Source organism: Salvelinus namaycush, chromosome 35, assembly GCF_016432855.1.
Source record: "Salvelinus namaycush isolate Seneca chromosome 35, SaNama_1.0, whole genome shotgun sequence".
Taxonomy (NCBI): Eukaryota; Metazoa; Chordata; class Actinopteri; order Salmoniformes; family Salmonidae; genus Salvelinus; species Salvelinus namaycush.
The window spans coordinates 24,087,963-24,112,267 of record NC_052341.1 but is presented as its reverse complement, the minus strand read 5'-3'; the positions used below and the strand labels follow the sequence as shown (position 1 = coordinate 24,112,267).

At 43.3% G+C, this 24,305-nt stretch overlaps 1 protein-coding gene across 1 annotated transcript in view; it reads left to right on the top strand.

The window, feature by feature from the left end:
- Positions 1-24,305, top strand: part of cacna1g (calcium channel, voltage-dependent, T type, alpha 1G subunit) — a 276,474-nt gene that overhangs the window by 119,642 nt on the left and 132,527 nt on the right. The window contains exon 4 of the mRNA XM_038974934.1: positions 6,291-6,388. Within this exon, the coding sequence (XP_038830862.1) occupies positions 6,291-6,388 (98 nt within the window). The remainder of the gene's footprint in view (positions 1-6,290; positions 6,389-24,305) is intronic.

Below are 24,305 nucleotides of genomic sequence, written 5' to 3'. Positions count from 1 at the left end.
AATGTTATTTACACACAACAGGTGTAGAATAACAGTGAAATGCTTCCTAATGGTCCTTTCCAAACAATGCAGAGGGAAAAAGTGAGAAATAATAGAAAAATTATACACAACGAGTAACAATAACTTGGCTATAAACAGTACACAGGTACCAGTACCGAGCTTGGAAAATTCCAGAAAATGATGTCATGGCTTTAGAAGCTTCTGATAGGCTAATTGACATCATTTGAGTCAATTGGAGGTGTACCTGTGGATGTATTTCAAAGCCTACCTTCAAACTCAGTGCCTCTTTGCGTGACATCATGGGAAAATCAAAAGAAATCAGCCAAGACCTCAGAAAAAAGATTGTAGACCTCCACAAGTCTAGTTCATCCTTGGGAGCAATTTCCAAACGCCTGAAGGTACCATGTTCATCTGTACAAACAATAGTACGCAAGTTTAAACACCATGGGACCGCGCAGCCGTCATACCGCTCAGGAAGGAGACGCGTTCTGTCTCCTAGAGATGAACGTACTTTGGTGCGAAAAGTGCAAATCAATCCCAGAACAACAGCAAAGGACCTTGTGAAGATGCTGGAGGAAACAGGTACTAAAGTATCTATATCCACAGTAAAACGAGTCCTATATCGACATAACCTGAAAGGCCGCTCAGCAAGGAAGAAGCCACTGTTCCAAAACCACCATAAAAAAGCCAGACTAACGGTTTGCAACTGCACATGGGGACAAAGATCGTACTTTTTGGAGAAACTTTTTTGGAGAAATTCCAAATGGACAATGACCCCAAGCATACTTCCAAAGTTGTGGCAAAATGGCTTAAGGACAACAAAGTCAAGGTATTGGAGTGGCCGTCAAAAAGCCTTGACCTCAATCCTATAGAAAGTTTGTGGGCAGAACTGAAAAAGCGTGTTCGAGCAAGGAGGCCTACAAACCTGACTCACATGCTCTGTCAGGAGGAATGGGCCAAAATTCAACCAACATATTGTGGGAAGCTTGTGGAAGTCTACCTGAAATGTTTGACCCAAGTTAAACAATTTAAAGGCAGTGCTACCAAATACTAATTGAGTGTATGTAAACTTCTGAATCACTGGGAATGTGATGAAAGAAATAAAAGCCGAAATAAATCATTCTCTCTACTATTATTCTGACATTTCACATTGTTAAAATAAAGTGGTGATCCTAACTGACCTTAGACAGGGAATTTTTACTAGGATTAAATGTCAGGAATTGTGAAAAACTGAGTTTAAATGTATTTGGCTAAGGTGTATGTAAACTTCCGACTTCAACTGTATGTACATATAGGTGGGGATAAAGTGACTAGGCAACAGGATAGATAATAAACAGTAACAGCAGCGTATGTGATGAGTCAGAAGAGTTAGTGCAAAAAGGGTCAATACAGATAGTCCAGGTAGCTATTGGTTAACTATTTAAATAACTATTTAGCAGTCTTATGGCTTGGGGGTAGAAGATGTTCAGGGTCCTATTGGTTCCAGACTTGGTGCATCGCTACAGATTGCCGTGCGGTAGCAGAGTTAACAGTCTATCACCTCGACTCACGTTGTTTGATCACCCACGGCTAGCTTAGCATTTAGCTTTCCTCATAAGGCTAGTCAATTTAACCTTAGCTTAGATTATTTTAGCCTCTAACCCAACGACGGTACCATACTTGCCTAACAATAGCCTTAGCTTAACTCATTGCCCGAACACCTGCAGTTCTCTCACTATGCTGGCTGGTCACTGCAGCCTGTCTGCCTACTGTTTATCCATTTACCTTGTCTTTCTGGTCTCTGTGGCCCTATGGCCATCTGTTACACCGAACTATCATCCAGGAGACCGTGGCAAGACGCACGCACGCACGCACGCACGCACGCACGCACGCACGCACGCACGCACGCACGCACACACACACACACACACACACACACACACACACACACACACACACACACACACACACACACACACACACACAGACATACACAGATCAGGTGAAGAAGATAGAGGCTAGAGCTACCACCTGTACCAGGGATACCAGGGACACACACCTGCGCATATGCAAACACACCCACACATGGACAAACATTATCGCACACACACACTCTCGCTGAATGGGTTACTCACGAAGATGCAGTACACAGAGACAGACACACACACAAACCTACACACACCTACACGTGTTGTGAGTTTGTTGGACAGACTGATTTGGAGTCAGAGAGATGAGGAAATTCCTTCATCTGCCTTCAAGACACACGTGGACAGCAGCTGTTACACACACACCTCACAATACCAGAGAGAAGAGAGAGGAGAGAGAAGAGAGAGAGAGAGAGAGAGAGAGAGAGAGAGAGAGAGAGAGAGAGAGAGAGAGAGAGAGAGAGAGAGAGAGAGAGAGAGAGAGAGAGAGAGAGAGAGAGAGAGAGAGAGAGAGAGAGAGAGAGAGAGAGAGAGAGAGAGAGAGAGAGAGAGAGAAAGAGAAAGAGAAAGAGAAAGAGAAAGAGAAAGAGAAAGAGAAAGAGAGAGGGGTGAGGAGGAGGAGCGGGGGATAGAGGGAAGAGAAATGGGGGGTAGAGGGGGAGTATCAACAAATTGGCGAGGGCAGTCTGCAGCACCCGGCCTCACCCTACGAGAATCTGAAGTCAAATGTCTACTGTTTGCTGATGATCTGGTGCTTCTGTCACCAACCAAGGAGGGCCTGCAGCAACACCTAGATCTTCTGCACAGATTCTGTCAGACCTGGGCCCTGACAGTAAATCTCAGTAAGACAAAAATAATGGTGTTCCAAAAAATATTCAGTTTCCAGGACCACAAATACAAATTCCATCTAGACACCGTTGTCCTAGAGCACACAAAAAACGATACATACCCCGGCCTAAACATCAGCGCCACAGGTAACTTCCACAAAGCTGTGAACGATCTGAGAGACAAGGCAAGAAGGGCCTTCTATGCCATCAAAAGGAACATAAAATTCGACATTCAATTAGGATCTGGCTAAAAATACTTGAATCATTTATAGAACCCATTGCCCTTTGTGGTTGTGAGGTCTGGGGTCCACTCACCAACCACACCAAATAATGCATGCAGAGCAGAATTAGGCCGATACCCGCTAATTATCAAAATCCAGAAAAGAGCCGTTAAATTCTACAACCACCTAAAAGGAAGCGATTCCCAAACCTTCCATAACAAAGCCATCACCTACAGAGAGATGAACCTGGAGAAGAGTCCCCTAATCAAGAGAAGACAGGCTATGTGCACACTGCCCAGAAAACGAGGTGGAAACTGAGGTGCACTTCCTAACCTCCTGCCAAATGTATGACCATATTAGAAAATCATATTTCCCTCAGATTACACAGATCCTCAAAGAATTTGAAAACAAACCCAATTTTGATGAACTCTCATATCTACTGGGTGAAATACCACAGTGTGCCATCACAGCAGCAAGATTTGTGACCTGTTGACACAAGAAAAGGGCAACCAGTGAAAAACAAACACCACTGTAAATACAACCCATATTTATGTTGATTTATTTTCCCTTTTGTACTTTAACTATGTGCACATTATTACAACAATTTGAAATGTCTTTATTCTTTTTGAACTTCTGTGAGTGTAATGTTTACTGTACATTTTTATTGTTTATTTCACTTTTGTTTATTATCTACTTCACTTGCTTTGGCAATGATAACATATGTTTCCCATGCCAATAAAACCCTTGAATTGAAATTGAATTAGAGAGAGACTAAGAGAGAGACTAAGAGAGAGACTAAGTGAGAGAGACTATAAATTATACCCCACCATAACAATGGAATTTATTAGGCTGCAGATACAGTGCATTTGGAAAGTATTCAGACCCCTTACCTTTTTCCAAATGTTGTTACGTTACAGCCTTAAATGGACAAAATAATTTTTTTCTCATCAGTCTACACGCGATACCCCATAATGTCAAAGCGATAATATGTTTTTAGACATGTTTGCAAATGTGTATGAGACTCGAAATTGAGCTCAGGTGCATCCTGTTTCTATTGATCATCCTTGAGATGTTTCTACAACTTGGAGTCCACCTGTGGTAAATTCAATTGATTGGACATGATTTGACAGTGCATGTCAGAGCAAAAACCAAGCCATGAGGTTGAAGGAAATGTACTTAGAGCACCGAGACAGGATTGTGTCGAGGCACAGATCTGGGGAAGGGTACCAAATAATGACTGCAGCATTGATGGTCCACAAGAACACAATGGCCTCCATCATTCTTAAAAGTTTGGAACCACCAATAATCTTCCTAGAGCTGACCGCCCGGCCAAACTGAGCAATCGGGGGAGAAGGGCCTTGGTCAGGGAGGTGACCAAGAACCCAATGGTCACTCTGACAAAGCTCCAGAGTTCCTCTGTGGAGATTTGAGAACGTTCCAGAAGAACAGCCATCTCTGCAGCCAGATGGAAGCCACACATCAGTAAAAGGCACATCAAAGCCCTCTTGGAGTTTGCCAAAAGGCACCTAAAGGACTCTCAGACCATGAGAAAAAGATTCTCTGGTCTGATGAAGCCAATATTGAACTCTTTGGCCTGAATGTCAAGCGTCACTTCTGGAGGAAACCTGGCACCATCTCTAAGGTGAAGCATGGTGGTGGCAGCATCATGCCGTGGGGATGTTTTTCAGCGGCAGGGACAGGGAGACTAATCAGGATCGAGGGAAAGATGAACTTCAGCAAAGTACAGAGAGATCCTTGATGAAAACCTGCTCCAGAGCACTCATGACAGACTGGGGCACCTTCCAACAGGACAACGATTCTAAACACACAGTCGAGACAACGCAGGAGTGGCTTCGGGACAAGTCTCTGAATGTCCTTGAGTGGCCCAGCCAGAGCCAGAGCCTGAACCTGATCTAACATCTCTGGAGAGACCTGAAAATAGCTGTGCAACGACGCTCCCCATCCAACCTGACCGAGCTTGAGAGGATCTGCAGAGAAGAATGGGAGAAACTCCCCAAATACAGGTGTGCCAAGCTTGTAGCATCATACCCAAGAAGACTCGAGGCTGTAATCGATGCCGAAAGTGCTTCAACAAAGTACTGAATAAAGGGTCTGAATACTTATATAAATGTGATATTTCAGTTTTTGATTTAAAAAAAATTTGCACACATTTCTAAAAACCTGTTTTTGATTTGTCATTATGGGTATTGCATGTAGATTGAGGGGAAAAAATATTTAATCCATTTTAGAATAAAGGTTGTAACGCAACAAAATGTCAAGGGGTTTGAATACTTTCTGAATGCACTGTATGATTACCTTCTGTGTGTCTTTGTATGTATTCTTGTATGTGCTCTCTGAAAGTACACTGGCAATCATAAACCCTTGAACAGGGTTTAGGAGTAACTTGATTACATGTCCTGAGTTATTTTCTCTCTCTCTCTCTCTCTCTCTCTCTCTTTCTCTCATTCTCACCTCCCTCTGTGCAACCTCCGCTACTTCACTGCAATGGTTCTGGGAACTCACACACCCACTCACACTCACTGCAGTAGAACATCAATCTTTTTCTCTCTGTAGGTTAAGAACAGCCGTGATCTTACAGTAGTCATGCCTTCATAACATCCTCTTCTCAATGACAAGTGATTCACTCTGCTATTGATGTCTGAAGAGGGATACACAGTGGCATATGCTCGCTGGTCCCCTTGGGGGGGTGCTTATATGCACGTGTGGGTGTCTATGCATGCAGCTCTTAATCAGTCCAGGTCGTGCAGTTCAAGTGGCTTTCATGCATGAGAGAGGGTGTTTGCCAAGACACACTCGTTACAACCAGACATAAACACACAGACAAGCTGAGGAAATTGACAAGCACAGATTGAATAATGAGACATCAGCCGATGAATTACCCAGAGTGAGAATATGTTTTACATTTACTCTTTGATTAAATATATTTTATTGCTATTCCAGTGTTCCTTATGACTGGTCCCACTCTCAGCTCAGCTAGCGTGCATAGGCAATAGATCAGTGTTATTCAAACCTTATCCTACGAGGTCTACTGTTGGTTTTCTGATATTTAATTGCACCACCTGGTGTCCAAGGTCTAAATCAGTCCCTGATTAGAGGGGAAGAATACAAAAAGCAGTGGAAGTGGCTTCAATGTTTATGTTTGAATTTGAGGGCAATAGAGGATTTGTTCACACACAGGTTGAATCAACGTTGTTTCAATGTGAACCAATGTGGAATAGACGTTGAATTGATGTATGTGTCCAGTGGGATGATATCAAGTGTTTGTGTAGACTGATTGGGACATGGTACTAACAGTGTCTGTGTTTGTTTTGTTCCAGAATGCTGGAGTACTCTCTGAACCTGCAAAACGTGAGTTTCTCAGCGGTGAGAACGGTTCGAGTTCTGAGACCCCTCCGAGCCATCAACAGAGTACCTAGTGAGTGACAACCCCTCTCCTCTCCTCTCATCCCTTCCTCCTCTCTCCCTACTAACCAGACAGTGGTTCAATCAGGGTTATTGGCCATAGCCAATCTCTCTGTGTTTCTTTGATGAGGCTGATTTGTCTGGGATCTGATTCCACTCCGCTTTAATTTGCTTGCACCCCACCTCCCTGTGTTATCTCGCTCTCGCTCTCTATCCTCCGCTCTCTTTCCCCTCTCTCTCTGCCCTCTCTCTCTCTCTTTATGTCTCTCTATCCTCCTTTCTCTTTCCCCTCTCTCTGCCTTCTCGCTCTCCATCTCTCTTTCTCCATCATGGTGTATATCTGAGGGTGTTTCTCAGTCCCCATCAGTCTTTATTGAGTCCAGATTGAATTCTCTAATAAACACATTAATGTCCCAGTGTGGATGTCTGCTGCCTGTTCTCACCCTCCTCATCTACTGCCCATCCCTCTTACTAAACTCCAGGCCTCCCCTATTATACCCACCACCGCCTGTGCTGCTCAGAGAGACAGCCTTTTAGATTGGGAGGAAGGGTGTGTGTGTGTGTGTGTGTGTTCGTGTGTGTGTGAGTGCGTGCGTGCGTCCAGGTGGGCGCGGGTGAGTGGTATTTGTGTGACTCCCATGCCCCATGTTGTGTCAAGGGCTCTCTACAATTTAGTACTCCTGTCAGTCAAATCCTGGGACACACACACACACACACACACACACACACACACACACACACACACACACACACACACACACACACACACACACACACACACACACACACACACACACACACACACACACACACACACACACACTCTCTCTCTCTCGCTCTCTCATTAGGTAGTCCATCCCTCTAATCACAGTTGTAATGGTACATTAATGTGATGATGATTTTCCCTGTCCCTCTCCCTGCTGTGAAATGTCATTGTATGGATGGGAACTGTTGATTTGGGGGATACACTATCTCTCTTCACACCCTCCCCTCTCCAGTCTAATCAGGACATGCGCTGAAGCGTTAAGATGGTCAGAATAAATGTGTCCATCATCAGGGAGATGATGTCCACTGGGAGAACTGGCTGATTTGTTTTTCAAACTATCTCCAGTTTTTGGGACTATGTCATTGGAATATTGAGGACGAAACTCCTTTTTCAATATGGTCTTTTGGCAGACATCTTTTTGAAAGGCGTTGTATAGTTCTCTATTACAACATCTATTTTCCTTCACTGAAGTATGTCTCTCCCCCTAGGCCAGCCTTCCCTCATCCGAATGGCTGCTCCATCATATCTTGTCAAATGTATGTCCAATGCTGTCATTTACAGCTAAAATGTTTCCGTCTCTACTTTTCCAACATTTCCTTATCTCAATTATATCAGTCTCAATCTCCTATATATATATATTATTTAACCGTTATTTGATCAGGGAGTCATACTGAGACCAAGGTCTCTTTTACAGATGAGCCCTGAATGATGTAAATCAGAAAATACACACATCAATATCAATACAAAATGCAAGCAGAAAGAAAAACACTGTCATAAAAAACAAGAGAGGCACCAGAACATCACATTTAACATCGTTTTGAAGATTGTACCACAAATAAGTTGCAAGAAAACTAAAAGCTGATTTACCTGAGTCAGGAGAGACCAAAGGAATTTCCAGAGTTAGCCATCCCTGAGACTGGTGTGGTAAAATGTAGTATTGTTAGGTACAGTGAGAAGTTTTGTAAAAGGGTTTTTATAAATGAAAACATAGCAATGTATCAACCTACGTGACATCAAAGAGGGCCAACCAACTTTCTGGTAGAGGATGCAGTGATGAGTACTAAGATTTGTCGCCCGTAATAAAGCACAGTGCACTATGATAAACGAATGGCTTTAATGAAGTGGCAGCTGTGTTTATATAGATGAGGTCGCTATAGTCTAGGGCCGGTAGGAACGTCGACTCAATAGTCTGCTTTATAGTATTTAGCAAGATGCAGGACCTATTTCTACAGCTTCTTAACTAACTCCTCAATATACTTTTTAAAAGACAGCTTTTCATCTATTCAGCTACCCGAATATTTGGAAGCAGGAACACGATCAATATGGACACCATCCAAAGTACATATGCTTAAATCATCCGACTCTGCATTATCAGTGGTGATCAACAGTATCAAAAACCTTTGACAGGTCAATGAAGAGGGCAGCACAGTGTTGCCTTTTATCCATACAGTTAACCACATTATGTATAAATCGGGATGCAGCAGAGAATGCTATGGGCTGGTCTAAAACCCAACTGTACATTAAGAATACATTTCAAAGATAAGTAAGATTTTAGCTGAGAGTTCATCAAGGATTATAATATTTTAGCTAGGCAAGAAAGTTTAGAAATAGGCCAATAATGATTTAGGTCACAAGGGTCACCACCTTTGTGAAGGGGAAGTGCATGGTCCGCCTTCCAAACCTTGGGGTTAGTACCACATATAATCGTCAGGTAAAAAATATGGGTTCATTATTCAGCAATCAGGGGGGCAGAGAGCTGCAGCAGAAATCAAGCATATCAGCCCCAGTGGAATTGTTTTACATCAATCTTAAGCAAGGCATCTAGCACATCACAGATAGTAAATTGTTGAAATGAAAACAAAGATGCACTAGAAGTTGACAGGTTAACCGTCGAGTCAGCTAGAGGCTGGCAGAGGGAAGAGCAGTAGATTGACTGACCAGGGTCAACTACACCACCGTTTCTCTCAAATAGAAAGCCTGCCGAGATAAAATGATGATTAAAAGCATCACTTATCCCATTCTTCTCAGTTATGCTGCCAGTCAGACAGAACTTGCTTAGCCAGGGAAGAAGAGGAATTTGTATGCTTCAGTTTACTGTTTTCCAAAAAATGTAAGGATCACCAGCAGTCAGAGATAGAGCTTAAAAAATAGCTTGATTTAGCTTTCTTAATCGAGATAATACATCTGTTTCTCAATTGTCTGAAAGATTGTCAGACCACTACAGAGTCAGTTTTCCTTGCTTTGGCCCAGGCCTGATTTCTCATCTGAATGAGCTCCGATAACTCCGAAATAAACCAAGGGTTCAATCTATCTTTGACTCTGAATTATTTAAAAGGGGTGTGTTTATCTGCCAGAGGAATAAATATGGAGGATACATTTTCTAGAGCCAACTCAGGGTCATGAATACAGGAGACAGTGGCTAAATCAGAGAGGAACATGTCGTGTAAAAACCATTGAGCGGAAAAATTAAACAAGGATTAGTATTTTGCGGTTTCATGATCACTGAGATCATATGCAAATACTCCACAAGACAAATATTGATGGTGGTTCTTAGTAAGAATTAAATCAATCAATTAAGAGTGAACAGGGTTTTTAACATTTAGCCGTGTGGGTTTTGAGATCAATTAAGTCAGATTAAAACCAATGCATATTCTCTTAAATTGATCTGAGGCCGGGTTTAGCCAATCCAGATTCAAATCCCCTAAAATGAGAAACTCAGAGGACAGAAAATGGTTTAACATCCAGATATAGCACAATTAGCATCCACCATGGCAACGGGGGGGGGGGGGTGCGATAAATCCCAGCAACAAATAGATGTGTATTCTGATTTATGGACACATCTACAACCAGCAGCTCAAATTTCTTGGGAACAGATATATTTAAAGATTGGGACGCTATTAAATTAGATTTTACTTATATGGCCACTCCTGCCCCTTTCTGTAACCTGTCACATCTAACTACATTCTAATAATTTACTTCAATGTACTTTATCAGAGACAGATCCATTTAACCATGTATCTGATAGAACAAGAATATCAGGACATTAGTCCTGTATTCAAATGTCAATTGTGTCAATTTTTTAAATCATACTTCTCACATTTAGGTCCATTAGCCCAAGCCCCCTAGGATATTTTATAGTCAGCGGGGGGATTAAGCTCATTCCCATAAAAGCTAACAGGCATAGGGTCATCTGCAGCTACTTGTTGAGTGAGCTGAGCCTTTTTTAAGATCCCTGGCCAACCACGTGAGAGCAGAGCAGACTGAGCATTTGACAGACATCCCTCAAGTCACTGGATGCAGGGTTTGGGGCTAGAACTGGGAGGGCAGTGTTGACCGAGCTTAGTCCACTGGATGAAGCTCCCGCCAAAGGAGTGGAGCTGCTGCAGGGGACCAGAGTGGTTGCTCCATTCTGGGTGAGTACAGGAGGTCTTGGTGTGGCTCCTGTTGCAGGGTTAGGGCTGCCTTGGGGCCAAGTGTCCCAGGCCATTCCTGGGGATGGGAGTAGGGAGGGTAACCAAAACTAGCCTGGGAGGGAGGTTATGGGGGGAATTGAGGAGGGTGGTGTGGAGGGCAGTGTGTCTGGCGAAGCTTTAAACTCTCAGCATATGTAGGCTGATGATATGAATGATACATGGTGTGTGCTGCATCATGTGGTGCATTACCCTCGATAGTGTTTTGTCAGACCCTAGGTTAGTGGTCAGTGCTGTGTAGAGTTGGGCTGAGTTAAGGCGGGCCGGGTCTGGTAGAGCTGTGCTGTGATAGGCCGGGTTTGGTTGTGCTGGCTGTGATAGGCCTGGTCTGGTTGAGTTGTGCTGTGATGCAGCGAGTCTGGTTAAGGTTTGGTAGCGTTAGAACCGTTTAAATATTGGCTACAAACTAATGGAACACCATTATGGAAAGAGGAGATTCACAGAAATACGATGGTGTTCTACATTTTGCTATTGTCTGAAGGTAACCGATACAGGTTTAATGGGAGTATGAAGGTCGTTTTGTGCTTAGCCCCCCAAAAATGGGTTATATATGTGTAAAAGGAAATATATATATATATACAGTACCAGTCAAAGTTTGGACACACCTACTCATTCCAGGGCTTTTCTTTATTTTTACTATTTTCTACATTGTAGAATAATAGTGAAGACATCACAACTATGAAATAACACATGTGGAATCATGTAGTAAACAAAAAAGTGTTAAACAAATCAAAATATATTTTATATTTGAGATTCTTCAAAGTAGCCACCTTTTTCCTTGATGACAGCTTTGCACACTCTTGGCATTCTCTCAACCAACTTCAGGTAGTCACCTGGAATGCATTTCAATAACAGGTGTGCCTTGTTAAAAGTTAATTTGAGACAATCAGTTGTGTTGTGACAAGGTAGGGGTGGTATACAGAAGATAGCCCTATTTGGTAAAAGACCAAGTCCATGTTATGGCAAGAACAGCTCAAATAAGCAAAGAGAAACGACAGTCTGTTATTACTTTTAGACATGAAGGTCAGTCAAGTCGGAAAAACCATCAAGCACTATAATGAAACTGGCTCTCATGAGGACCACCACAGGAAAGGAAGACCCAGAGTTACCTCTGCTGCAGAGGATAAGTTCATTACAGTTACCAGCCTCAGAAATTGCAGCCCAAATAAATGCATCGCAGAATTCAAGTAACACACATCTCAACATCAACTGTTCAGAGGAGACTGCGTGAATCAGGCCTTCATGGTCAAATTGCTGCAAAGAAACCACTACTAAAGGACACCAATAAGAAGAAGTGACTTGCTTGGGCCAAGAAACACGAGCAATGAACATTAGTCCGGTGGAAATCTGTCCTTTATTCTGATGATTCTAAATTAGAGATTTTTATTTCCAACCGCTGTGTCTTTGTGAGACGCAGAGTAGGTGAACGGATGATCTCCGCATGTGTGGTTCCCACCGTGAAGCATGGAGGAGGAGGTGTGGTGGTGCTTTGCTGGTGACACTGTCAGAGATTTATTTAGAATTCAAGGCACACTTAACCAGCATGGCTACCACAGCATTCTGCAGTGATACACCATCGCATCTGGTTTGCGCTTAGTGGGACTATCATTTGTTTTTCAACAGGACAATGACCCAAAACACACCTCCAGGCTGTGTAAGGGCTATTTAACCAAGAAGGAGGGTGATGGAGTGCTGCGTCAGATGTCCTGACTTCCACAATCACCTGACCTCAACCCAATTGAGATGGTTTGGGATGAGTTGGACAGCAGAATGAAAGAAATGCAGCCAACAAGTGCTCAGCTGTCATCAAGGCAAAGGGTTGCTACTTTGAAGAATCTAAAAATCTAAAATATATTTTGATATGTTTCTTACTTTTTTGGTTAGTACATGATTCCATATGTGTTATTTCATAGTATTTGAGGTCTTCACTATTATTATAGAATGTATAAAATAGTAAAAATAAAGAAAAACCCTTGTATGAGTAGGTGTGTCCAAACTTTTGACTGGTACCGTATATATATATATATATACATATATTTCATTTTATTATATATATATATTTTTCCAGATAAAAAAAAACATCTCCTAGATTTAGGACAGACACTCCAAAACGTTGTTTCTGAGGATTTGTTTTTTGACTGTCGTTTTTTGCCATTTATGAATGTGTTATTCAATGCGTTACTATGGGCTTTAGTAGTAAAGGCCAAAATCAATATTTTATCAAAGAATTGTTTTATATGTATATTTGAGATACCTAAAGGGGTCCTAAAATTCTAAATGAAATAACTTAATGATCCATAGTATGACCATCTTAAAAATATTCCATATGTCAGTTTAGTACCCCCCCCCCAACTTCTTAGACTCAAAATAATTAAATAATGCACCTCTAGACAAATACACTTTTTAAACAATGCACTTGATGAATAATACAAATAAAGATATTAAATGTGTTTTTCAATGAAACAACACATTACACATAATTTAAGATACTTCAGGATGTTCCCACCTTCTTACCAAGTGCTCTTTTGCTTGTTTGTTACTTTGTGTGATTGCTTGTTTCACTTTCAAGGCCTGGACTGTCCTCCAGAAACCCATTAGAAATCCTTCCTCTTTCTCCCTCTGTTGGTTTCATGTTTGTTTATCCAGGTCCTGATTCTTCTTTTTGTCCTTGTTGGGTTGATAGTCCCCCAATCCCATTCCTTCTTTGTGCTACCTGCTGATTCAGCAGATGAGCCTGATGAATGAGGGCGATCAATATATCCAAATCTCTCCACAATATTTCCTCAAAAGAAAAGTATCTTTCAATTCTTCTAGATGTAAACTCAACTGTTCACATATAATAAAATAATTGAACAAAAAATACATATTTAAGGAGGAACTCTTCTTACTGCTGCTCATGGAACTGGTTGCTAGGAGAAGATGGCTGTCTGTCTGCTCAGAAGACTGTTCAGAAGACTGGTTTGCATGCATGCATGCATGCACACACACACACACACACGCGTACGTACGTACTTTCCTGTACTGCAGTCCAGTCTTCTAGGCAGACGCTGACAGAGACAACACACACACACGCACGCACGCACACGCACACGCACACACACACACACACACACACACACACACACACACACACACACACCCCCCTCCCCAGACCCACACCCTGCTCCCAGGTCCTAATGAACACTCTCATGTCCAGTTATGGTAGTATACTTGATGGTGGGACATGGCAGGCCTGTCAGAGAGATTAGAGATACATTCCCTCACTCTTAGACAAGATCCCGCCGCTGACACCAATCAAGGCTCCCACACCGCCTTTTGATTGGCTATTACACTCACGTCCTGTACTCACACCAGGGGTAATTAGAGGGCTGTCATTGGCTGCGGTGGTCCCTGAGGACGCATGTACACACACTCATGCGCACATGTATGCAGGTATGCACACACACGCGCGCACGCTCACACACACACATACACAAACCAATGCCCCCCTTCACTTTCAATTCATGAGTGAGTCACTGTCATTCTCTCTTCGCAGTGAGGGGAAGTGTGTTGAGGTCAGTTAGAGGTTGATTAGAAGCCTGTCCAGTCATGCTTTAGAGTTCACTTATGGTGACAGGTAACAGGTGACGTGCTGTTGGTGTGCTGTTGGTGTTTGTGTGTGTGTGGGTGTGTGTGACTGAAAGGTCATTTTTGCTGGAACTCTGGTGGTAATTGGGGTGTAGTGAGTGAATGGCAAAATAAAGAGCGAGAGGATGAAAGGGAGAGAGTGATCAAGAGGGGAGAGAGAGGAGGGAGGGAGGGAACGAGAGAACAGCATAAACGATGAAGAACATGACCATAAACTAGCTTCTGCCTATAGAGAAACTAAATTGCATGTGATGTCCATAAGTAAGCACCATCCAAAAGAGAGGACCATGATTGATAGGCATGTTCTGCAACACACGTGATTATCACAGACACATACAGGCCATTGCTCCACTGCTCCCTTCCTAGTCTTTGTAATGAGATCTGCTCTGGAATAGGCCTATCAGTGACTTTCATTGTTAAGCTATGCCCTTTCCCCACACTGTTATCGAATTGGCATTAACAAGATGCTTGCTCGCACACACGCACGCACACACACACACACCAGCGCACATGGAAGTATGTACACACACACACACACACACACACACACACACACACACACACACACACACACACACACGGCATGTGCACACTTACACAGCACACACACACACGGCATGTGCACACTTACACAGCACACACACATACACATACCCCTAACCCCCCACACACTCACATTGTTATCGACTTGGCATTAGCAAGAACGTTTCATTGTGTTCTCCATGCCTTGTTAGGCCTCGTGTTTGAGCTGTGCTGAGGTTCACACTGTTTTGTACTTTACCAGTGATAAGCCCAAAGTGTTGACCTACCTCTCCTTTCCTCTGCTGGATGTTCCTTCCTGTTTGTTGTTTACTCAGCCTTAGATAAACATAATTACAGTAAACACGTTCTGACGATGTCCTAGCCGCTAGTATTTCCTGAACCAATAGAAGGTGTATTGAGGAAATAGTGGAGGTCAAATGGGTTTAGTGGGTACTTCCTGTGTATGCCTTTATAAGGAGGTATTGGAGATAGTGTAGGTCATAGGACCTTTAGAAAGGACAGAGTCACGTCTTGGCTTCCGAATGCTTCTATTGTCTGAGTGTGGAGTTATCTTTTGATGTTTAATTGAGCTGGAAAGGTATCACATTTTGTAGGAGGAGGAGGAGGATGGATAATTTTGAACTTTATGATGGTGATGTTGGATCATAACCTTAATAGAACCGTCATGAAACATTGTGCAATAATGTCCTGGGGATGTTCTTGGTTAGCTGGGATAATAGCTGGTGTCAGGAGGGATACTGTACTATAGCCAACCAAGGGAGGACATAGAGTCCTGGGGATGTTCTTGGTTAGCTGGGATAATATCTGGTGTCAGGAGGGATACTGTACTATAGCCAACCAAGGGAGGACATAGAGTCCTGGGGATGTTCTTGGTTAGCTGGGATAATATCTGGTGTCAGGAGGGATACTGTACTATAGCCAACCAAGGGAGGACATAGAGTCCTGGGGATGTTCTTGGTTAGCTGGGATAATATCTGGTGTCAGGAGGGATACTGTACTATAGCCAACCAAGGGAGGACATAGAGTCCTGGGGATGTTCTTGGTTAGCTGGGATAATATCTGGTGTCAGGAGGGATACTGTACTATAGCCAACCAAGGGAGGACATAGAGTCCTGGGGATGTTCTTGGTTAGCTGGGATAATATCTGGTGTCAGGAGGGATACTGTACTATAGCCAACCAAGGGAGGACATAGAGTCCTGGGGATGTTCTTGGTTAGCTGGGATAATATCTGGTGTCAGGAGGGATACTGTACTATAGCCAACCAAGGGAGGACATAGAGTCCTGGGGATGTTCTTGGTTAGCTGGGATAATATCTGGTGTCAGGAGGGATACTGTACTATAGCCAACCAAGGGAGGACATAGAGTCCTGGGGATGTTCTTGGTTAGCTGGGATAATATCTGGTGTCAGGAGGGATACTGTACTATAGCCAACCAAGGGAGGACATAGAGTCCTGGGGATGTTCTTGGTTAGCTGGGATAATATCTGGTGTCAGGAGGGATACTGTACTATAGCCAACCAAGGGAGGACATAGAGTCCTGGGGATGTTCTTGGTTAGCTGGGATAATATCTGGTGTCAGGAGGGATACTGTACTATAGCCAACCAAGGGAGGACATAGAGTCCTGGGGATGTTCTTGGTTAGCTGGGATAATATCTGGTGTCAGGAGGGATACTGTACTATAGCCAACCAAGGGAGGACATAGAGTCCTGGGGATGTTCTTGGTTAGCTGGGATAATATCTGGTGTCAGGAGGGATACTGTACTATAGCCAACCAAGGGAGGACATAGAGTCGTGTGGAGGTGACATTGGTGAAGTGGGTGGTAATCTGCCGGATGAGGGCATGGCCTGATCTACCTTGGGTAAAATCATTCTATCAATTAAAGTAGGCAGGTATCCTAACGTTTAAGAGCATTGGGCCAGAAACTGAAAGTTTGCTGGTTCGAAATCCTGGAAAAATCTGCTGTTCTTCTCTTGAGCAAGGCAGTTAACCCCCAACAACTGCTTCCCAGGCACCGATGGCGTCGATTAAAGCAGCCCACTGCACCTTTCTGATTCAGAGTGGTTGGGTTAAATGTGGAAGACACATTTTGGTTGAATGCATTCAAATCAAATCAAACTTTATTTGTCACATGCGCCGAATACAACAGGTGTAGCTCTTACCGTGAAATGCTTACTTACAAGCCTTGAACCAACAATGAAGTTCAAGAAAGAGTTAAGAAAATATTTACCAAATAACCTAAAGTAAAAAAGAATAAAAAGTAACTCAATAAAATAACAATAATGAGGCTATATACAGCGGGTACCGGTACCGAGTCAATGTGCGGGGGTACAGGTTAGTCGAGGTAATTTGTACATTTCGGTAGGGGTAAAGTTATAGATAATAGTGATATAGTGATAGATGCATAGATAATAAACAGTGAGTGGCAGCAGTGTAAAAACAAATGGGTTGGGGGGTTCTCAATGTAAATACTCCCGGTGGCCATTTGATGAATTGTTCAGCAGTCTTATGGCTTGGGGGTAGAAGCTGTTTAGGAGCCTTTTGGTCCTAGACTTGGCGCTCCAGTACCGCTTGCCGTGCGGTAGCAGAGTTAACAGTCTATGACTTGGGTGACTGGAGTCTTTGACAATTTTTTGGGCTTCCCTCTGACACCGCCTAGTATGTAGGTCCTGGATGGCAGGAAACTTGGTCCCAGTGATGTACATGGCCGTACGCATTACCCTCTGTAGCGCCTTACGTTCAGATGCCGATCAGTTGCCATACCAGTCGGTGATGCACCTTGTCAGGATGCTCTCAATGGTGCAGCTGTAGAACAATTTTTTTTTTTTTTTTTTTACCTTTATATAACTCGGCAAGTCAGTTAAGAACAAATTCTTATTTACAATGACTGCCTAGAAACAGTGGGTTAACTGCCTTGTTCAGGGGCAGATTGACAGATTTTTACCTTGTTAGCTCGGGGATTTGATCTAGCATCCTTCCTTTCGGTTACTGACCCAACGCTCTAACCACTAGGCTATCTGCCATCCCAAATCTGGGGACCCAAGTCTTTTCAGTCTCCTGGGTGGGGGGGGGGGGGTGTTGTTGCTGTTCCCTCTTCACGACTGTCTTGGTATGTTTGGACCATGATAGTACGTCAAGGAACTTGATACTCTCGTCGATGTTAATGGGGGCCTGTGCGGCCCGCCTTTTCCTGTAGTCCACGATCAACTCCTTTGTCTTGCTCACACTGAGGGAGAGGTTGTTGTCCTGGCACCCCACTGCCAGGTCTCTGACCTCCCTATAGGCTCATCGTTGTCGGTAATCAGGCCACCACTGTTTTGTCGTCAGCAAACTTAATAATGGTGTTGGAGTCGTGTTTGGCCACGCAGTCGTGGGTGAACAGGGAGTACAGGAGGGGACTAAACACACAACCCTGAGGCGCCCCAGTTTTGAGGATCAGCGTGGCAGACGTGTTGTTGCTTACAGATCCAGTTGCAGAGGGAGGTGTTTAGTCCCAGTTGTCCTTAGCTTAGTGATGAGCTTTGTGGGCACTGTGGTGTTGAACGCTGAGCTGTAGTCAATTAACAATATTCTCACATAGGTGTTCCTTTTGTCCAGGTGGGAAAGGGCAGTGTGGAGTGTGATTGAGATTGCATCATCTGTGAATCTGTTGGGGCGGTATCCAAATTGGAGTGGGTCTAGAGTATCCGGGAGGATGCTGTTGATGTGAGCCATGACCAGCCTTTCAAATCCCTTCATGGATACAGACGTGAGTGCTACGGGCGGTAGTAATTTAAGCAGGTTACCTTCACTTCCTTGGGCACAGGGACTATGGCGGTCTTCTTGAAACATGTAGGTATTACAGACTCATTCAGGGAGAGGTTGAAATTGTCAGTGAAGACACTTGCCAGTTGGTCCACGCATGCTTTGAGTCCAGAACAGCTGGTGCTCTTATGCATGCTTCAGTGTTGCTTGCCTCGAAGCGAGCATAAAAGGCATTTAGCTCGTCTGGTAGGCTTGCGTCACTGGGCAGCTCGCGGCTGGGTTTCCCTTTGTTGTCCGTAATAGTTTTCAAGCCCTGCGACATCCGACGAGCAACAGAGCCAGTGTAGGAGGATTCAATTTTAAACCTGTATTGACGCTTTACCTGTTTGATGGTTCATCTGAGGGCGTAGCGGGATTTCTTATATGTGTCCAGATTAGTGTTCCGTTCCTTGAAAGCGGAAGCTTTAGCCTTTAGCTCGATGCGGATGTTGCCTGTAATCCATGGCTTCTGGTTGGGCTATGTACGTACGGTCACTGTGGGGACGACGTCATTGATGCACTTATTCATGAAGCCGATGACTGAGGTGGTATACTCCTCAATGCCATTGGATGAATCCCGGAACATATTCCAGTCTGTGCTAGCAAAACAGTCAGGTAGCGTAGCATCCGCGGGATCTGACCACTTCTGTATTGAACGAGTCACTGGTACTTCCTGCTTTAGTTTTTTCTTGTAAGCAGGAATCAGGAGGATAGAATTATGGTCAGATTTGCCAAATGGAGGGCGGAGGAGAGCTTTGTATGCGTCTGTGTGTGGAGTAAAGGTGTTCGAAAGTTTTTTCCCCTCTGGTTGCACATGCAGGTAGAAATTAGGTAAAACTGATTTAAGTTTGCCTGCATTAAATTCCCCGGGCCACTAGGAGCGGCGTTTCTGGATGAGCATTTTTCTTGTTTGCTTATGGCCTTATACAGCTGGTTGAGTGCGGTCTTAGTGCCAACATCGGTTTGTGATGGTATATAGACGGCTACGAATAATATAAACGAGAGCTCTCTTGGTAGATAGCGTGGTCTACAGCTTATCATAAGGTACTCTACCTCAGGCGAGCAATACCGCAAGACTTCTTTAATATTAGACATCGCACACCAGCTGTTATTGAAAAATAGACACACACACCCGCCCATCATCTTACCAGACATAGCTTTTCTGTCCTGCCGATGCATGGAAAATCCCGCCAGCTCTATATTATCTGTGTTGTCGTTCAGCCACGACTCGGTGAAACATAAGATATTACAGTTTTCAATGTCCCGTTGGTAGGATAGTCTTGATCGTATATCATCCATTTTGTTTTCCAATGATTGCACGTTGGACAGTAGAATGGATGGTAGTGGTGGTTTACTCACTCGCCTACGAATTCTCCGAAGGCAGCTCGACCTACGCCCCCTTTTTCTCCGACCTTTCTTCACGCAAATGACAGGGATTTGGGCCCGTTCCCGAGAAAGCAGTATATCCTTTGTGTCAGACTCGTTAAAGAAAACATCTTTGTCCAGTTCGAGGTGAGTAGTCGCTGTTCTGATGTCCAGAAGTTATTTTCAGTCATAAGAGACAGTAGCAGCAACATCATGTACAAAGTAAGCAAAACAAATAATGCAAAAAAACTAACAAAATAGCACAGTTGGTTAGGAGCCCGTAAAACAGCAGCCATCCCCTCCGACGCCATTATTATCTCAGTTGCGCAACTGACTAGGTATCCCTATTGTTATTACAGCATGTACTGCCAATGTAGCATTTCATGTAACAATCTCATAAAATATTTACAAAGCAACACACTAGTTTTACCTTAGGGAGATTCAGTTACTGTATGTTAATTAACGCTAGCTCTGCTGTACATCCATCTTAGCCCCTTTGTTTCCTCCCTAATCAAAACAACAATATCCAGCACTTTGGGCTTAGACCCTTTGTCAAGGGCTATTGCCTACGGATTAGGCTACAGAGGGACGCAGGTGTGTTCCAACTCCCTCTTTTGAAACTCCATCAGTAGAGTTAGGTAGACACACAGTGCTGCCAGTGCCAGGGCTGGCCTCAGCCGAGAGGACAGGAGAGATTTGATGTGCCTGTAAGCAGATGGGCTCCCATCACAGTCAGTGTCCTGGCAGCCATGTTGAAATGAAATGGCCGCCCAGCGCGTAACTGGAAAGCACACAAAGACAGAGGAGGAGAGAGACGGTTATTATACAAGACGAAATGTCAATCAGATGGATTATGTTTAGGTTGTGGAGAAAGGGAGAGTGTGTGGTTGTCAGGGGATGGGGAGAGGTGTTCGTTTGTGTGTGTGAGAAAAAAGGAAAAGGGAAAAGACATACCTCAAAAGGAATGAATGAATATGTAGGATATATGCCCAGTCAGGTCACTTGAGATCCAAGGCGATATTCAACGTTCGTCCAGGTCCACAGGACTTTGGGAAATGCCTTAAAAACTGGCCACTAGGGCAACGGTGAGCGCTATTACCATCAAGTAGGCTTGCTAGGGTGCAGTGGCTGGGGATGGCAGATGGGTGTAAGGCGTGAGCTCCAGCTCCAGCTCCAAGTGTTGTGTGTTCAATTCCAGTGCTAGGCCCTCATTTAATTTGTTTTGTTTTAGCCTTATACCAAACCTTAACCCTTACCTGAACCATTTGGAAATTAATGCCTAAACTTAACCGTCAAATTGTTTCAGTTGTAAACCTATCCCGGAGTTCTGGTTCCGAGGGTCACATGTTCAGTCCCAGTGCTAGGCAGTATTACATTTTTTTTTACCCTATCCCAAATCTTAACCCTTACCTTAACAATTCAGAATTAATGCCTAAACTTAACCGTTGAAATGTTATGTTTATCTCCCCCGGACAAACGTTGAATACTGAAGTCAAACCGTGAGATCCTGTTGAAATGCCATCTTGTTCCATTATTCACAATTTTCAGCTTGTCCAGGTTTTTCAAATTTGGTTTCATGCATCGATTTAATAACCTGGGGATCCCCTATGATCCATGTTGGCTCAACAATAAGCTGCTGTATGTCATTAGCATAACAACACACCAGAGAAACTAATTTGGCCACAGTAGCCATTTGTTCCGAAGGTTAGGGCACAGTTTCCTATAAAGCCCTTCATTTTCAAGTAAAAGGAAGCAAAGTTACACTATTGGGACTAAGCCCATGTCTTGCATTGGAGTGAGCCTCTATGTTTAATGCGACTATAAGACAGTAATCCTAAACTCTGTGACAGGCAGAGCTAAGCATCATTCTCCCATAGCTCAGCACACTGCAGTATAAGGTCCCTGCGCTGATTTGGAGTTTCCTCGTTAATGTGTATGTGTGTTACATTGCTTTGCATTGCTTTGCATTGCTGTTTTACTCATTAATGACCAGAGAGAGAAAGAGAAATTGAACGAAAGACAGAGAGAGATGGAGATAGAGATGGAGAGAGAGAAAGTGCTGTTATGTGCAGAACGTGTCCCTCGTCAGGGAGTGTTGAACAAGCTGAATCCTCCTGAATGCTGTTTCCTGGAGAGTTCATGGTGACTATCTGAAGGGGATAATGTAGAGCACGCACTAACAAAATACACAACATACATACTGGATTTTTTTAGACCTTAGTATAAGTGCAGACTAGAATAATGTATACATAATGCACCCAATAAGTGCACACGTTTATTAGGCTCCCGAGTGGCGCAGCGGTCTAATGCACTACATCTCAGTGCTAGAGGTGTCACTACAGACCCTGGTTTGATTCCAGGCTGTATCACAACTGGCCGTGATTGGGAGTCCCATAGGGCAGCTCACAATTTGCTCAGCATTGTCCGGGTTAAGTTTTGGCCGGGGTAGTCCATCATTGCTCCCGAGTGGCGCAGCAGTCTAAGGCACTGCGTCTCAGGATTTGCTAATATTGAGCTCTGATTTAAGATTTTTTTATACAAAAAGCATTACAAGAATATTGATGTCTTGATTTTGTCCAAAGTAACGGTAAGAGAATCTGGTGAATTGATAAAACACACTTTCTTTATCCGTTGGCCTACAAACATCCCCATCAAAATGAGTCTGTTTAAGATATAGATATCTGTTTTTTGCAGTAGCTGCGTCTCAATCCACTATCCGATATCGCCCTTCCAGATCTGCGGTTTAGCACTTCACAGTGCTAAAGTGTTCCTCAGACCATGAGACATCCTGAGAATCAGTCTTCTCACGAAAACGTCTGTAGCATCCGAACGGATGCCCACACGCCTCACAAGACTTGTCTGAAGTCGGTACAGCCTCTTCTACCAACTTCTGTCTGTAGTGTCCGAACGGTTTGGGCTACACACTCCGTTTTGCTCTAGGACGCCCACAAACCTCACACGACTCGTATGAAGGTCCCCGGTACCGGTTTGAAAAGTTAATGGAAGTACTGTATATACTGTATGGACATAGTTTAGTGCCTAAAATTTGGGGATAAATACATGAAAAAAGAGAAAAAAAGTTTCCGGATCTTTCTTATATCTTAAAATTCCAAATCAAATAGATAAGCAATCCTTGGTTTGACCGTCTTAAAACATATTAATATGTTCACTTAGAACCCCTCCTTCCCCCCCTTCCTTAGATATGACTTAGAGTCCAGAGGGTTAACCTCAATGTCAACTTGATGTGACATCCCATTGTTGTTTTAGCTGTATACACTGATTAACTCTGACAGCCCTAAACATTATACATGTGCTGTTTAGTAGTTTTTGTGTTGACATATTCTGCATTAATGTTAATTCCAAAGAGTAAAGATTTCATGACTTTGGGACAAATCCTAACGTCACCTAGTCATGCATTGTTGATGTCATTGGATGATTTCCCGCGAAAACCGGAGGTGTGCTGATCTAAAAATAGGATTGGGACCTTTGAGTGTCGCTTTTCTTTTTCCATTTGATCTATAGTGTGAGTCTGCATTTCTTCACACTTCTTCACTATAATAATATTGGTACATAATAATATTGTTTAACTTGTAGCTTAACGTCTCAGCTACCTGGGTTGTTCCACGAAAAAGTGTTTTTTGCATCCCATTTAATATTTTAAGTAGAAATTGTGCACCAGTATTGCATTTCAAAAGCCTGTTATATTAAAAGAAGTGCTCTTTATTATAGCAACAAGCTCTCACAGTGTCACTGCAGAATTAAGACGTTTTTCCAAATTTCTCCAAATGTCAAATTTGGATGTTGCTCCAAACGTCACATTTTGAAGTGTTTTTGACACCCTGGGTTGACTCCTCCTGCTCAGGATCATTCCATTTGTCCAAACTTCACATTTTGAAGTTGCTCCAAACGTCAAATTTAGAAGGTTAAGGGTTAAGCTTTTGGATAGGGTTAAAATATTAAGTTTAGGCACTCATTCCCGAATGGTTAAGGTAAGGGTTAAGTTTTGGGATAGGTGTAATTTAAAAAAAATTCAAACATAATAACAAGTGTGTCCATCACTGAGTTTGAAAACGCAACCTTGTGGTATATAACACGCAACTCGAGTGATGTTATACTACACTACAGTGGATGGTTAGCAGTCTTATGGTTTGTTTGTAACCAAGTGGGAAGTGGAAATGTATCATATTTGGGAAAAATTCCCCTGAACGGCCCTCCAACTGGTAATTGCTAGTTAAATCAGCCATGAATCCCCCCTGTGACGGGGGAATGGACGCTTGTTGTTTGCAACAGGGAGGGACAATTGTTTTTTCAAAATGTTAAAATATTTCAACAATAACACGTGTTATTTTTAATTTTACTAGGCAAGTCAGTTAAGAA